Source organism: Hippopotamus amphibius, chromosome 14, assembly GCF_030028045.1.
Source record: "Hippopotamus amphibius kiboko isolate mHipAmp2 chromosome 14, mHipAmp2.hap2, whole genome shotgun sequence".
Lineage (NCBI taxonomy): Eukaryota > Metazoa > Chordata > Mammalia > Artiodactyla > Hippopotamidae > Hippopotamus > Hippopotamus amphibius.
Genome location: NC_080199.1, coordinates 1,099,902 through 1,114,915, shown reverse-complemented (window position 1 = coordinate 1,114,915; position 15,014 = coordinate 1,099,902). Strand labels below are relative to the sequence as shown.

General features: G+C 46.6%; 1 protein-coding gene across 1 annotated transcript in view; it reads right to left on the bottom strand.

The window, feature by feature from the left end:
- Positions 1 to 15,014, bottom strand: part of TUBGCP3 (tubulin gamma complex component 3) — a 58,467-nt gene that overhangs the window by 21,709 nt on the left and 21,744 nt on the right. The window contains exons 12-14 of the mRNA XM_057707262.1: positions 6,088 to 6,198; positions 5,641 to 5,749; positions 2,612 to 2,801 (exon numbers count right to left, since the gene is read on the bottom strand). Coding sequence (XP_057563245.1) covers positions 2,612 to 2,801; positions 5,641 to 5,749; positions 6,088 to 6,198 — 410 coding nt within the window. The remainder of the gene's footprint in view (positions 1 to 2,611; positions 2,802 to 5,640; positions 5,750 to 6,087; positions 6,199 to 15,014) is intronic.

The window sequence follows — 15,014 nt, the reverse complement described above, 5'->3', positions numbered from 1 at the left end:
TTGAATTCTTAATGAACTTTGCAAAAACTTAAAATTATAGAGTTCAAATTACAAAACCTAAAAAGACAACAAAAACTAAAAGTACAACACAGTAACAAAAGTTTCACAGAATTAACTATAAATAAGATTTCATCAAGTATTTTGGGGAGTAAACATTTCTTTAAAATTAACTTTGATTCAGCTTAAAATTGAAAATACTTAAATGTGCCACCCATGTTAACACAGTTTTCAAACTTAAGCCTGGCCTATAGCAGCATGGACTACGGTAACTCCCTGTATGGATCCAATGGAGAAAGGGCTAGACTAAACCAAAACAACCGGATGTGTGGACACCATGATTCCACAGGCTGAAAACTACCGCATTACCAGCAAACATCTAAGAGTTCTGACATCGGAACCCCCAAACACGAAGCTAACATCTCAGTGACGGAGAGCTGCCTGTGTTAGGAAGGCAGCCTGTGCACCACAGGTGCATGTACACTCTGCTGCTGCAGCCTTTACAGCAGAAAAGGGTGAAAGAGGACCAACAATGTCAGCGTTCCTCAAATAAACCTGAAGCAAGAGATCAGTGGCATTCCTCTTTTTTTTTTTTAATTAATTTATTTATTTTATTGACTCTGTTGGGTCTTTTTTGCTGTGTGTGGGCTTTCTTTTTAGTTGCTGTGAGTGGGGGCTACTCTTTGTTGTGGTGCGCGGGCTCCTCATTGCCGTGGCTTCTCTCGTTGCGGAGCACGGGCTCTAGGCGCATGGGCTTCGGTAGTTGCGGCACATGAGCTCAACGGTTGTGGCTCACGGGCTCTAAAGCACAGGCTCAATAGCTGTGGTGCACGGGTTTAGTTGCCTCGCGGCATGTGGGATCTTCCTGGAGCAGGGATCGAACCCGTGTCCCCTGCACTGGCAGGTGGATTCTCAACCACTGCACCACCTAGGAAGCCCGGCGGCATTCCTCTTTTAAAACTAGAAACTTAAAACATGCCTTTGAGAAGAAATACATTTTTTATTTACTATCAAGAATGAGACACTCTAATTATTAAAACAGCATAATACAAACACAGCTAGGTCAGCTAAACATGATCTGTAACGTGGCCACGGCCTCTGAACATTCACAGACACCTGCTCACTTCCTCCCGCAAACCTGCATACCTGCTCCCCCCACGCCCTCTCACCTGCCCCCCTCAAGCCCTCCCCCACCACACCCCCCGCTTGCTCCCCCCATGCCCCCGGCCTGCTCCCCCACGCCCCCAGCCTGTCCCCTCCCACGCCCTCTCCCTCCACGCCCCCTTGCCTGCTCCCACCTTGGCCCTGCGCCACTGAAAAACCACTTCCCCCTAAAACTCATCCCCACCCACACTGCCCACAGGCACGGACCCGGGACCAGTACGTAACTCAGCAGCGAGCCCCTTCCTGGCAGGAGCATAAAGGCCACTTACAACTACAACCACCAAGAATTCACGTTCAGCAGATCAACTCTTTCATGAGCTAATTCCTCAAACAAGATTACCCGTGAGCCTGCTGTGTGTGCCCCCAAAACTAAACGATCTTTCATGCTGAAGACTGCCTTCTGCTTAGAGGTGGGACTACAGAGCTTTCATGCCTGAGGCGGGTTCTGAAGCACAGTTCCCACGCCAGCAGCACCGCCTTGCCAGGACCGTCTTAGAGACACAGCATCCCGGCTCCAGCCCAGAGCCACGGAGCCAGCCCTGCGGGCGCCCAGCCATCCAGTTCGACAACCTCCGGCAGGGATTCCCACGCACACAGAGTCTGGGGACCAAAGGCCTGAGACACCGCTCGACGCACACAGGCACAACGAGGCTGTCCTAAGGGAGCGCCAAGAAGCCGCACGGCCAGTCCCAGACGCCCGAGTCCATGATCGTCTCGTCCCGAGCCAGGCGCACAGCCGGCTGGGTACAGGGCTGTCTGCGCCTCTACAGAAGGAGGGAGGGACACACGTCCTTCTGGAAGGGAAGATGCCAGGAGGAATGTCACGGAACAAAACAGAAAGAGCAGTAATATTTGTTCTATGAAGTTTTTTGTTTTGTTTTTTTTACAAGAAATAATGTAGACTAAAAATATGGAAGAAAAAGTTCTACTTTAAAACACACATTTGGGACTTCCCTGGTGGTACAGTGGTTAAGACTTCGCACTCCCAATGCAGGGGGCCCAGGTGTGATCGCTGGTCGGGGAACTAAGATCCCACACGCCGCAACTACTGAGCCCACATGCTGCAATGAGGACCCAGTGCAGCCAAAACGAATAAATAAATAATAAATAAATTTATCTTTTAAAAATATACATTCTGTTTTGCAGACTACTTTCAAAATGAAGCTAAGCTAACGGACCACGCCACACGCCCTCACAACCCGCCGGGCGGTGCCAGTATTCGAGGGCCACCCAGGCCTCTGAGAGCAAAGCACAAAACAAGCAACACTAAAGGGGTCTCGACTTGACAATGTGACAGTTTTCTCTCTTCACAGCTTATCTTCCCAATGTTCTGTAAGAATTCAACATATTTCCTCTAATGCCATTTATTCTTTTAAGCAAAAATTGTAAGACTCTTAACCACGCTGAAATCTACTGCGCATTCATGAAAAAATCTAAAGAGTCTTCTTACTTGAGCAAATCCATTAAGTGCCTGATAAAGTCTCCTTGACCAAGCAGCAAGTACCGCCGCATGGCCTGCATGTGGTCCAGCAGGCTGTACTTTTTATTCAGAACGTCCATTAGGTACTTGCTGGTCTCAAAATAAGCCGCGTCAATTTTCCCCTGAAATGCATTTTCCAAATCTGTGAATAAATCTGCAGCTGTAAAGAACAAAAGGGAAAAGTACAAACACGTACATAATCTGCATTTAACCAAGGAGAGCGAGAGGCTCACACACACACAAGTCACTCCACACACGCTCAAGCTTCGCTGACAGGCCGAGGGCGTTTGTTCTTCAGAACAATGGTTCCATTAAGAAAAACCTGTTTTAGTACTGCTGCTGTTCTAGTCACACATTAATGCAGAAAAACTAAAGTGTCCACAGTGAGGAAAACGTACGTTTTCTGTAGAAGGTGTGGTCTGATGGTGCAGTAATGGGAGCTGACCACGGTCATATTTTGGGATGGGGTGGGAGGGGGGCAACATAAATTTCTGTTGACCTACATCATTTTAAAAATGTCAGTTTCGTCCCCAGAAATGTTCTTACTGTGCCACTGTTTGATTCATTAAGGATTTTCATTCCAAAGAAAAGGTTTAATGCCAACCAATGTCAGCCAAAGCTCCTGTCAGAAGACACACGACCCAGAGCATCACTGGACAGTCTGTGCTCCTTACGCTCCCACTGGAGAACATCTACCCTTCACTCTCTACACTCACTTTCAAATCTCCAAAATGTTTCACATATGAGAAATACAAATCTGACTTTTCCCATTGCCTTTCACATTATTATCAGCAGTCCTTCAGAGTTTCTATCTTTTATCTTCCCATCTGGACTGTAAGCTTAATAGCCAGAAAAACCCTGTCCTGCAGACGGCAGCAGTGCAGGGGGCAGGAGTCGCTGTAACTGAGGAACAGTCGTAGCAGCCCGACAGCAGCAGCAGCAGCGCTCCTTGTGGCAGCCTTGTGCACGCCCGCTAGGCACTGGGTGCTCTGCACTGGTGCTGGCCACACCTGTGGTCTCCATAGCAGGCAGGGCACACACTACTTGTCCTTTCTAAGTGCTGTCTTCCCTGTGCACTAGGGAAAGGTCAAAATGTATCCAAACATCTCTTCACCTGGCTCTTCTTCCTTCTTCTATCTCTTAAACATAGGTAGTTTCAAAAAATCTGTACTGGGACCTCCATACTTTAAGAACTAACCTAGAATCTCTGAATTGCCAAAAAGGTTATGCAAAATAGAGTGTGTTAAACACACCTGGGATGGAGAAGGAGGGGTGAGAGGGAGGCACCTGACCTGCGGCTGCAGCCACCGCCATGCCCTGCAGCCCCGTCCTTAACCAGCAGGGCGATACTGGCACTGCCCACGTCTCCAGCCAGCCCTGCCCTTGATCTGGAGGTTCAGAGCAGCGTTTCCAACACATTCCGGAATCTCCCCTTGGGGGTCCTCTCAGATACTGAAAATCAGACTGGGCCAAAGGGAATGGAAGAAGGTGCCCAACATCACCAATCATCAAGGAAGTGCCAATCAAAACCACGAGAGAGCACCTCACACCTGTCAGAATGCCCACCACCAAAAAGTCAAGAAATAACAAGTGTTGATGAGGACGTGGAGAAAAGGAAACCCTAGTACAGCATCAGTGGGAATGTAAACTGGTGTAGCCACTGCAGAAAACAGTACGGCAGTTCCTCAGAAAATTAAGAACAGGACTACATCCACAAAGGAAATGAAATCAGGATCTCAAAGGAATCACTGCTCTCCATGTTCACGGCAGAATTAGCCACAGACACCAAGACATGGAAACGACCGAAGTGCCCACTGACGTGTGAATGGATAAAGAAGATGCAGTGTGCATCCGATGGAACACAACCCAGCCTTGAAAAAGAAGGTACCTGTGCCTCTGTGACCACATGGAAGGACCTGGAGGGCATCGTGCTGAGTGAAGGAAGCCAGACAGAGAAGGAAACACCATACAACCTCACTTGCATGTGGAAACTAAAACAAACTCACAGACTCAGAGAGTAGAATGGTGGTGGCCAGGGACGGTGGAGAGGGGGAAACGGGAAGCTGGAGGTCAAAGGATCCCAAGTTCTGATTATACAAGACGAATAAGTTCTGGAGACCTGCACACAGCAGACGGCACAGTGGCCTCAGCGGGCAGCACTGCACTGTGCACTTAAGACCATGCTGGCCGTACACCTCATTTCATTTATCACTTCCTGCCATTTACTACTTACTGATTACTGATTATTATTTTATCCTACTGCACATTTAATCACCCCTCCTAGATCACAAGCTCACGAAGCGCATCACCATGAATTCACACGATCCCCCCTACAGCTACCACAACGCCCCACACAAAATAAACCTGAATGAGTCAAGACAACAGTGTAAGCAACACGTGTGGCCAAGACTGGACAGCTGTCCGCGTCATTCCAGACCACAAGAAATCAGGGAGGACACGGCAGGCAGCACGTGGGGAAGGGGCAGGCAGGACAGCAGTAAATGACGCCGCGGACGGTCACCCGCCAGCACCCTGAGTGCAGAAACACCGGGAGTCCTTGCCGATCCCCAAACAAGCCCCGAGCGCATCAGCACGTTTTTCCTTCACTCCCTTACTTCTGCAAGCTGTCGCCGCATCGTAAAAAAAAGTAGCTCAAGTTACCAAGAAGAGGAAAATAGCTACACCTCATCCAATTCTTACTAACTCTGTATAAAAAAGGAAATTCTAAATTTACGCAGTAATAGATATTTATATGTATCAAACTGTATATTAAGGTATCTTGGATAATAATTCAGAAAATCTGTCAGTCCTATTGAACAAAAAATACTTCAAGCAATATATAGCAGTCACCACCACCACCGTCGCCCCTACATCACCACCGTCACCCCTACATCACCACCGTCACCACCACCATCACTGTCACCACCACCACCGTCGCCCCTACATCACCACCGTCACCAGCACCACCATCAATGTCACCACCCGCACTGTCGCCATACCATCCTGGGGTGATTCTGCAGACTTGGTCACAGCTATCATCTTTGTAGTGGGTGTCTGGTCGTGACAAACCTGGTGCAGGAAATTTATTGATTTTCCTATTAAAAGGACCTAAAAAAGGAAAATATCCTAGAGTTACCTTTATTAACAATTAAAATGATCAAGCATCCAAGTACTACAAATATTCATCAGAAACACATTTTTCTATTGATCAGAAGCTAAATAACAAGAACATCTGGGATCGTATCCAGTGAATTCCAGGAACTGAAAGCACTGTTATCCACAAACACACACTAACAAGCTGATGCAGCCGATGAACAGATACTTCACCCCAAGAATGTGAACCCTAAAACGCCACAAAGCTGTGTTCCACTGGAGCCTGGTTTTGTCGCCTGACGCAGGTGAACACAGCACTGACACGTCACAGTCACAGGCGTGCCCGCGCCCACCTTCCTGGACTGCTCCATGGTCATGAAGGACGGGATCATCGACGCCCTCAGGGTGTACTTGTCGTGCCACAGCCGGTCGGTCTTCACTGTTGGATCTGAGGCTACGAAAAACTGAGAGCAAGGAGGCAGTGAACATTAAAAAGATAACAGCCAACAGCAACATCAAACAACGCGTGATTCTAGAGAGCAAAATCCTCCGGATACAGGGAGACGTACCATTTATACAACAAAACCTATTTTAAAAGGCACTTGGGAGAGACGTCTCTAAGTGGAATCACTTATTCCCCACTTTTTAAAACCAAAATGTAATGAAAATAAGATAAGCGTTTTCTTGAAGACACGTGGTCGCCCTTAAAAATATCAATCCCAGCCCCCGCTGAGCACATCACGGATCTGAGCGTGAGGCCTGCCCGACCCACACGGACTCTTCCCACGACTGAGAAGCACGCAGACTGCGGGAGCTGTCTGAATGGTCAATTCACGCCGACTCAGAGTTTTCCTCTCCTCCTCCTACCCATCAGCTGCGTCTCCTCCTTCCTCCTGCCGCCGCACCCGTCCCCTGCAGAGGCCCCAGGTCTGGAACAGAGGCACCTAAGCTCACAGAGGGCAGGCAATCGCCAACTCCTGACGTCCACCCAGCGGCACTGCACAAGTGACCTTCGAGGGGCGCTCTCCCCGAGAACCACCGTGCTCAGAAGCTTCCCCGTCCACTTCCCCACCATCGCTGACCCCGACCACCAGCCTGTCCGCTGACATCAGAAAGGACGTGGGACGTTAAGGAGACCACTAAGTTGCTATTGTTTCCAGCTCGTTTGCTACTGCATAGAGGCCATTCTCCTTTTCCAATCATAGTCCCAACGGACTTGTGCTTTGATTTCTATAAATTCAATTTCTAATAGAACTGCTGAGTCAAAAAATTTTTAATTATTGTAAACACTGCCAGACCTGCCTTCAAAATGGCCTGTCGACTGGCCCGCGCACCACAGGAAGCTCTACGTTCCTGCATCCCTGCTCAGTTTGGATTTTGCCAATGAAGCAAAATCACGGTTGCTTGTACTGTTCTTTTACTGACAACACAGGAAGCTGGGCCTATTTTCATAATGCTGATTACCACTTGATTTTCTTCTCCTGTGCATTGTCTTTTCACATCTTCATCCCATCTTTCTACTGTCTTTTTCTTATCAATACACAGAGGCTCTTTGTTATACAACGGATGGTGACCATTTGTGAATCATTAAGAATTACAACCGTTTCCAAGCGACCCCTCTGCCGCTGCTTAAGGTGCGCTCCGTGGTTGTCTTGTTCTTCCTGGGTCATGTTGGGGACTGTCTTCCTTTATGGCTTCTGAGACTCCTGTCTTCCTAAGAGCGCCCCATCCCAGATTACAGAAATATTCTCTACAATTTTCAGTAAGTACACTGGGCACTCTGTATCCACGGATGGGTGAATCCACAGATGCGGAACCCAGGGATGGAGGGGTGGGTACCACAGCATTTTACATAAGGGGCCTGAACATCCGCAGATGTTTAGGTGTGAGGGCCCTGGGAACAACGCCCCACAGACACCGAGGGACGGCTGCATCTCCACTGCTCGCACCCCTTCGGTCTTAGGTCTTCCATCCCTGCACACAGGAGACACTGGGGTCTGTTTCCCTCTGGGCTGCGCGTTCTCTTCACTGGCCAGGCCAGCACCAACCTTTCCTCTGAGCCAGGCTGCCTCGCCAGGGACGACTGTTACCATCATTTATGTCAAAAGATCCAAAGGGGAGAAAACTGACTCCACCCAGAGACGCTAAGGAGGGTCTGACAGCAGGTGTGCGCCATGCGTGGTCACCACCTCGAACACGGGCTGAAGCGTGTCCGGTGCTTGGATCCACCGCGGCCACCAGCCCTCCTGGCACCCGCTGCCCGCGCCCCCTGGAGGGCAGAGCACCTGTGAGCTGGTGCCGAGTCCTTCAGACTCCATGTGAGGCGTCTTCCCTGCTGCTGGCCTGATCCAGGCTCCTAAGTGCTTTCTCCCCCGACCTAGCATCAGCCACTTCTCCACGGCGCCCCAGCCCCCTTTAGGGAGAAATGGCATTTGGACCCCAGCCTGAGGACTTTAAGTCAGCAGCTGGGTGTCTCAGACGAGCACTGGCTACGTTACACGTGGCGGCCTGGTGCCCCCGCCCCGGACTGTAAAATCCATGCAAGTCCTGACATACCTAACTAACACAGCCTTTTTGTTGATTCTTACATGAACTTCAAATCACCAACTGGTGAATGACACACAACCCTGGCTACAAAGGTGTGTCTGCAGATACAAAATGGATTTAAAGAACTTAAAAAATATTTTTAGCAAGTATCTAGCAATACAAAATTAACAGTTTCCTAGCAAAGAGTAAATAACCAAAACAAACCTAAGGAAGGGACTTGAGAGAGAAACCAAGAAGGAGAGAGGGAGAGAGAAGACTCTAAAAAGAGCAGTACTTGCAGATGAAATCAGAAATGTAAACTGTTATCACGAAGACATGGGGCATATTAAACTTTAAAAAAAGCTACCTTTCTTACATTATTCTAGACCACAGAAAAATGTGCAGTACCTGTTTATTTTATGACTCTAGTTTAACACAAGCTAATCCTGATAAAAATAAAGCCCCAAACAGAAGCTACAGACCACCTTCATTTGTGAACACAGAGGAAGAAAGCTCAAGCGAAACATTTTCCTTGTGTTACTGGAATAAAATATTTTGGGGCACAACATACTTCTAATACACACTAAATGCCTAAAAGTGAATTACAGAATATTATCATGTAGTCATTAAAAACGAAGTTTGGGAATTTCCTGGCGGTCCAGTGGTTAAGACTCGGCACTTTCACCGCCGTGGCCTGGGCTCAATCCCTGGTCGGGGAACTAAGATCCCGCAAGCCGGGCCTCACGGCCATAAATAAATAAATAAATAAATAAATAAATAAGAAGTTTGTTAACTCTCAGAAGCCATTCTGAGAATATGATGAAAACTACAGATTTTCTTCCCAGGAGAAAAATGCCTATATCCACAAAATACACAATTTTATGTGCTATTCAGGAGTTTCAGAGATCACATTTTAAGAAGCCTTGGTATAGAAGAATAATGTTTAATGGCATGAAGTTTTCATTATTTACTTCAAGTAAAAATAGAGGTTACAAAATACTATGCATGGTATGATATACACACATAAAACATGTACATAAGAATACACTGTAAAAAATACACTGTAAAAAAGGATATACAAAAATACAGATTATTGGTTCATGATGGGATTCAATAAATTTTAATTTTCCCCTCTGTTCCTACATACTTAAAAATGTTTTAACTGCACAAACATTTTTAAATCAGGAAAAACTTCTGTTCAAAAGGACTGAGTGATGCAAGCCAATGAGCAAGCACATGGCACAGGAAGGACTTGGGAGAAACACCACTTTCCCAGGCGACCAACTAGAGAAGGTCTTTTCCTGTTCACAGAAATCTACTCCCAAGGGCAACCATTTAAGGAAACAAAATTTCCAATGATGTTAAGGTCTTACATTTGATCCTTGTACTTGCTCCTAGACAGCATCAATCAAATACAGCCCATCTCCTTTAAGCAGGTATCTGAACAAACGTGTGGCCTTGGTCATTTTATGACCAATAGGATGAGACCGCTACATTTATCTTCAACTCAAATTCTTACTTTGGCTGTCAGTTTACATTATGAAAGTATTTACTGATATTCCTTTTTTAGGCTTTTTTGATTTATGTTCCCTTTCTAATTTTAAACACATAACTAACGGCTGCTTTCAGTCCTACTGTAACGAGGCTATCACCACTTTAACATAAACTCAAATCAGCCCTGAGAGCAATTAAAGGGTCAGAAGCTCACCATGAACAATCTGCGAGGTTACCCAGTCACCCCAGTGCATCTGCTCTGCAGCTTGCCACCCAACAGATTAGATTAACTGCACATAAACTGTTATTTATCTGCTCTTCACTTAAATAGGAGAGCTAGTTTCTACAGACAACACACTAATTTATCCTGCCAGTTGGAGTGCAGCCGGATTTCTATCAGTAACAACAAGAAAACTTAATTTTTTTTTTAATATATAATACTCAGGCATTCAGTCACCTTTAGAAATTACAAAAGCATCGCTTCATCTGAGGGCAAAGCAGCATACAATCACCCTACTAGCAAACATTTAGACGTAAACGCTGAGAGGCCTGGGCACATTATATATAATTAATCTTGCAAAAAATATAGTTACGGAGGAAAAGAATCAAGGTCAGAATATACTTGCAATATGCTCTTATCTTATTGATGCACTTTCCAACTCGAGGTTCTTAATTTTCACCATTACATCAAACAGAAAGAAGTGTAGGAAAAATAAAGCATAACTGAACCATGATTTCTCATGAAGTATGGACAGATGCCAAGGCCTCCCTCATGAAAACAGAAATGAAGAGGGTAGTTTTCTTAGCAAGTGACTTATTTTCTAAGACCAGATCCTTTCATTCAGACCCCAAAGGACCCCAACTTCAACTGGTCAACAGGCAGGTGACCACCCCAGCCCCGCCTCCGACCCCACAGAGAGAAGCTGGAGGCTCTGGGCCAGGTAGGAGCTGACCAGGCCACGTGGCAGACGACAGCTTTCGGGATGGAGCCAGGTACATGGTCAACTTTAAATCCAGCCATTCCCAGCAAAAGTGTAAGAGGAACAGAGCAACGAGGGTGCGGACTGGCTCCCCGAGACCAGCCCCAAGGCAGCCCCTGCATCCGCTCGCGTTAGTGCACTGACCCTCCGACCCAGGGATGCAGGCCTGGGAGCGTCGGCGCAGCATCTCAGTAAACATCTGACTGCTGGCTCAAACTTCCCTAGTTTTGAAACCAAGAGTGCTGACTTTCACCTTATGTTTGTGAGACTCCTTTTCCTTGCTCTGGGTACTTGTGCTCTCTTCTTTCTCAGTGCTGTATCATATCCTACTGGTGACTAAACCACAATTTATTTATCCATTCAGCTATTAATAGGCATTTGGGTGGTTTCTGACCATTACATATAGTGATGCCTTGGGCATTTTTATACATTTCCCATAAAAATATATACCTAGGAATGGAACTGTTAGATTGCAGGATATACATGTGTTCAGATTTAGTCAATTATGCCTAAGGGTTGTCTAAAGTAGGTGTACCAATGTCCATTTCAGTCAGCAATAAATGAGAGTTCTGGTTTCTCTAAAAAAAAAAAAAAAGTGCTGACTTTCAACTTTTCCCCTCTTTTCCTGCTCCTAGTTGAAGGTCCCAGTCCTTTACAGCTCTGAGGGGTCTATCCAAAAGGCAAAACTATCATACAAATTAACACGGAGCCATCGTGTGCTCACCTCGAACACACTGGCATAATCTGTTTACCCCTCTCGGTTTCCCAAGAGAGAACCCGAGTGAGCCGCTAAACGCCTCGCGACAGTTTCTCTAGACAGTCACTGCAGCAAAATGAAAAACTCTGGTTTTCTTTTACAATACTACTTTGTAAGAACCAAAAATAATTGGAAACTTCTCCCCAAACACTGAAAGTACTTTCCACACTGACCATTTGGTACATCTATAAAATCTTTTTTTAACTGAGGTATAGCTGATGTACGTTATTATATAAGTTCACATGTACAACGCAGCGAGTCGCAGGGTTTAAAGGTTATATTCCATTTATACTTATAAAACATTGGCTAGTCTCTGCACTGTACAGCATATCCTTGTCGCTTATTTTATACATAACACCTTGTTACCCTGTAACCATCGACTTCTATCTTGCCCTTCCCTCTTCCCCCGCCCACTGAGGACCACTAGTTTGTTCTCTATATTGGAGTACGTATGCTTTTTTTTGTTACATTCTTCAGTTTGTTGTATTTTTTAGATTCCACGCTGAAGTGATACCACACAGTACTTGACTTTCTCTGACTTATTTTACTTAGCATAATGCCCTCCTATGTTGCAAACGGCAAAATTTCATTCCTTTTATGGCTAAAGAGTATTCCACCATGTACATATTTAATAGACGTATATACCTCATCTTTATTAACTCCTCTGTTGATGGACACTTAAGTTGCTTCCATATCTTGGCAACTGGAAATAACACTGCTATGAACATCAAGGTGCATGTATCTTTTCAAATTAGTGTTTTCATCTTTTCGGGCATACACCCAGGAGTGGAATTTGCGGATCTCATGGTAGTTCTATTTTTAATTTTTTGAGAAACCTCCATAGTGGCTGCACCCATTTACATTCCCATCAACAGTGCACGAGGCTTCTCTTCTCTCCACACCCTCACCGACATTTGTTATTTCTTGTCTTTTTGATGAGGGCCATTCTGACAGGTGTGAGGTGATATTTCATTGTGGTTTTGATTTGCATTTCTCTAATAAGTAGCAATGTTTAGCATCCTTTCACGTGCCTGTTGGCCACCTGTACGTCTTCTTTGGAAAAATACCTATTCAGAGGACATCTGTAAATTCTTACAGGGCTCTATTCTTGCCTGCCTTTGCACTTCATCCTAATACAAGATAAAATAAAGGCTGGATACTAATCCCTGCACCACGGGACTAAAGGATCACATTTTTTAACAATTAAAAATAAAATCCCGACTTGCGGACCCGGAGGAAGTTTTAATGATGCCACAGAAACTGCAAAGCTCAAAAGCCACCTGGAAGTTTTTCTTTCAGAAAAAAGGAGTGAAAACTCATCCTTGTGTTGCAAGTCAGCCAACCCCAGAGGCGGTCAAGATGGGACACTGAGCATCGCTCTGCAGCAGGAGGTGGAGAAAAAAGCCTCCCCAGAACCAGGTGAACACGGGCATTTGAAAGCACCTCCTGGAAGGATCACAAGATAAGCCACATTACACATATGGTGCTCTGAACAGCCGTCCGCAGAGACCAACAGGGGCTGAACGCAGGAAAGTTTCTGAGGAGGGCGGATGGCTGTCAGAGAAAGCAGGTCCAGGAGCCCCGTCAGGCACACGAGGGCAAACGGCCCCCGTCCCACAGTGGTCACGTCCACCAGTGAAGCCATCTGGCCCTGGGCTTTTCTTTATTGGAAAGGTTTTTAGGTTCCTGATTTAATCTCTTTATTCGTTATAGGTCAATTCAGATTTTCTATTTCTCCACGAATCAGTTTTGATAGTTTGTGTTTCTAGGAACTCTCTCAGATTTTATTTGGCAGGACTGTCAAGCTAATTCTAAATTCATATGTAAGCAGAAATGTGCAAAAACAAGGAAGATTGTAAAAAGAGTTGCTCCTCCCAGATATCAAACTTTAAAGCTATTTTTAAGTATTACTGACAAAGAAATAGCAAACAAAAACATAAAAATCAGAAAAAAAATACAGTCCAGAAACAGACTCAGGTGTAAGTGGGAATTCAATGTGTGATAAAGCACGGCAAAGCCAACATGTGGAGAGTACCCGTCAAGGCTGAGTCTCCACACCAGTCTCACACCTCTAAGTCTGAACATGAAAACAAACAGTCAAAGAAAAATAAAGGCAAACAGTGCAATTACAGATACAGGATAGCCAAATGTATACACCCATCCCATGAATGGACTCTTAAAAAGTCAGACAAATCCACAGGAAAAATGGGGAAACAGTACAAACAGCAATTAGCAGGACAAATAAAAACAACCAACAGACATGAAAAGCTGGCCAGTCTCACTAGCAACCGCTGAAACACAAATACGTAAATACCGTAGGAGACGCCGCATGTCACACGCTAGGTTAAGAACACTCCTCAGGCTGGATGACGTGAAGCGCACACAGCAGGAGGAATACGCGGACGGGGGTGCACGGAGGGGGCCAGGAAAGCCACCCCGCACTCGGGACGGAGGCAGCGCTGCAGGTGTGCCCGCCCCACTGCCAAGTCAGCCCACCTCACGGGACTCCTCAGAGCAGCTCAGCAACACGCACAGGGAGGCACGCGAAGGGACACTCGCTGTAGTAACGTGGGTCAAAACATGACCTGCTCGATGAGGAGAGCTGCACGGCAACAGCTACAAGCACACCGCGCGGCAGGAGGGCTCAGGGCACCCCGGGCAGTCCACAGCACGTGTGGAAGCTGTGCGTGGCCCCAAAGCACCACCCCGTGGCCCCACCTACGGTCAGACCCGCTTCTGTGACCGCTGACATGCCATTCCACGCACAGAAAATGTGGTAGGAGCAGGAGCCCCGCCACACGGGCCACACAAACAGCCCACAGACACACCTGAAACCGTCCAGCCGCCCTCACCCACCCCCACCCACGTGTTCCAGACGCCACAATCACCCATCCCACCCCGCCCAAGCCCGCAAGCCAACAACAGGGCTTTGTCAAGGTCAGTGCCGCATTTACCCTAGAATTTACGGGGGGGTTTGGGGGGGGGTTATTTATTTATTTATTTTATTGGCTGTGTTGGGTCTTCGCTGCTGCACAAGGGCTTTCTCTAGTTGTGGCAAGCGGGGGCTACTCTTTGTTGTGGTGCGCGGGCTTTTCATTGCGGTGGCCTCTTGCTGTAGAGCACAGGCTCTAGGCACGTGGGCTTCAGCAGCTGTGGCCCATGGCCTCAACAAGTTGTGGCTCACGGGCTCTAGAGCACAGGCTCAGTAGTTGTGGCGCACGGGCTTAGTTGCTCCGTGGCATGTGGCATCTTCCTGGAGCAGGGATCAAACCCACGTCCCCTGCACTGGCAGGCGGATTCTTACCCACCGTGCCACCTAGGAAATCCCAAATTTATGTATTTCTTAACCCTTTAATATGTTAAAAACTGTGCTACAGCTTCCATTTAACACCTCCCTTTCTTAACGTCATGTGATGACAAGGGTTTTAAGTGTGGTGCCCTCACTCTACTTCCTGTCAGAAGGCTGTGGTTTTTACTGTATGAGTTTGCACAGCAGTGATTTTTAGGGACACATACGTTGCAT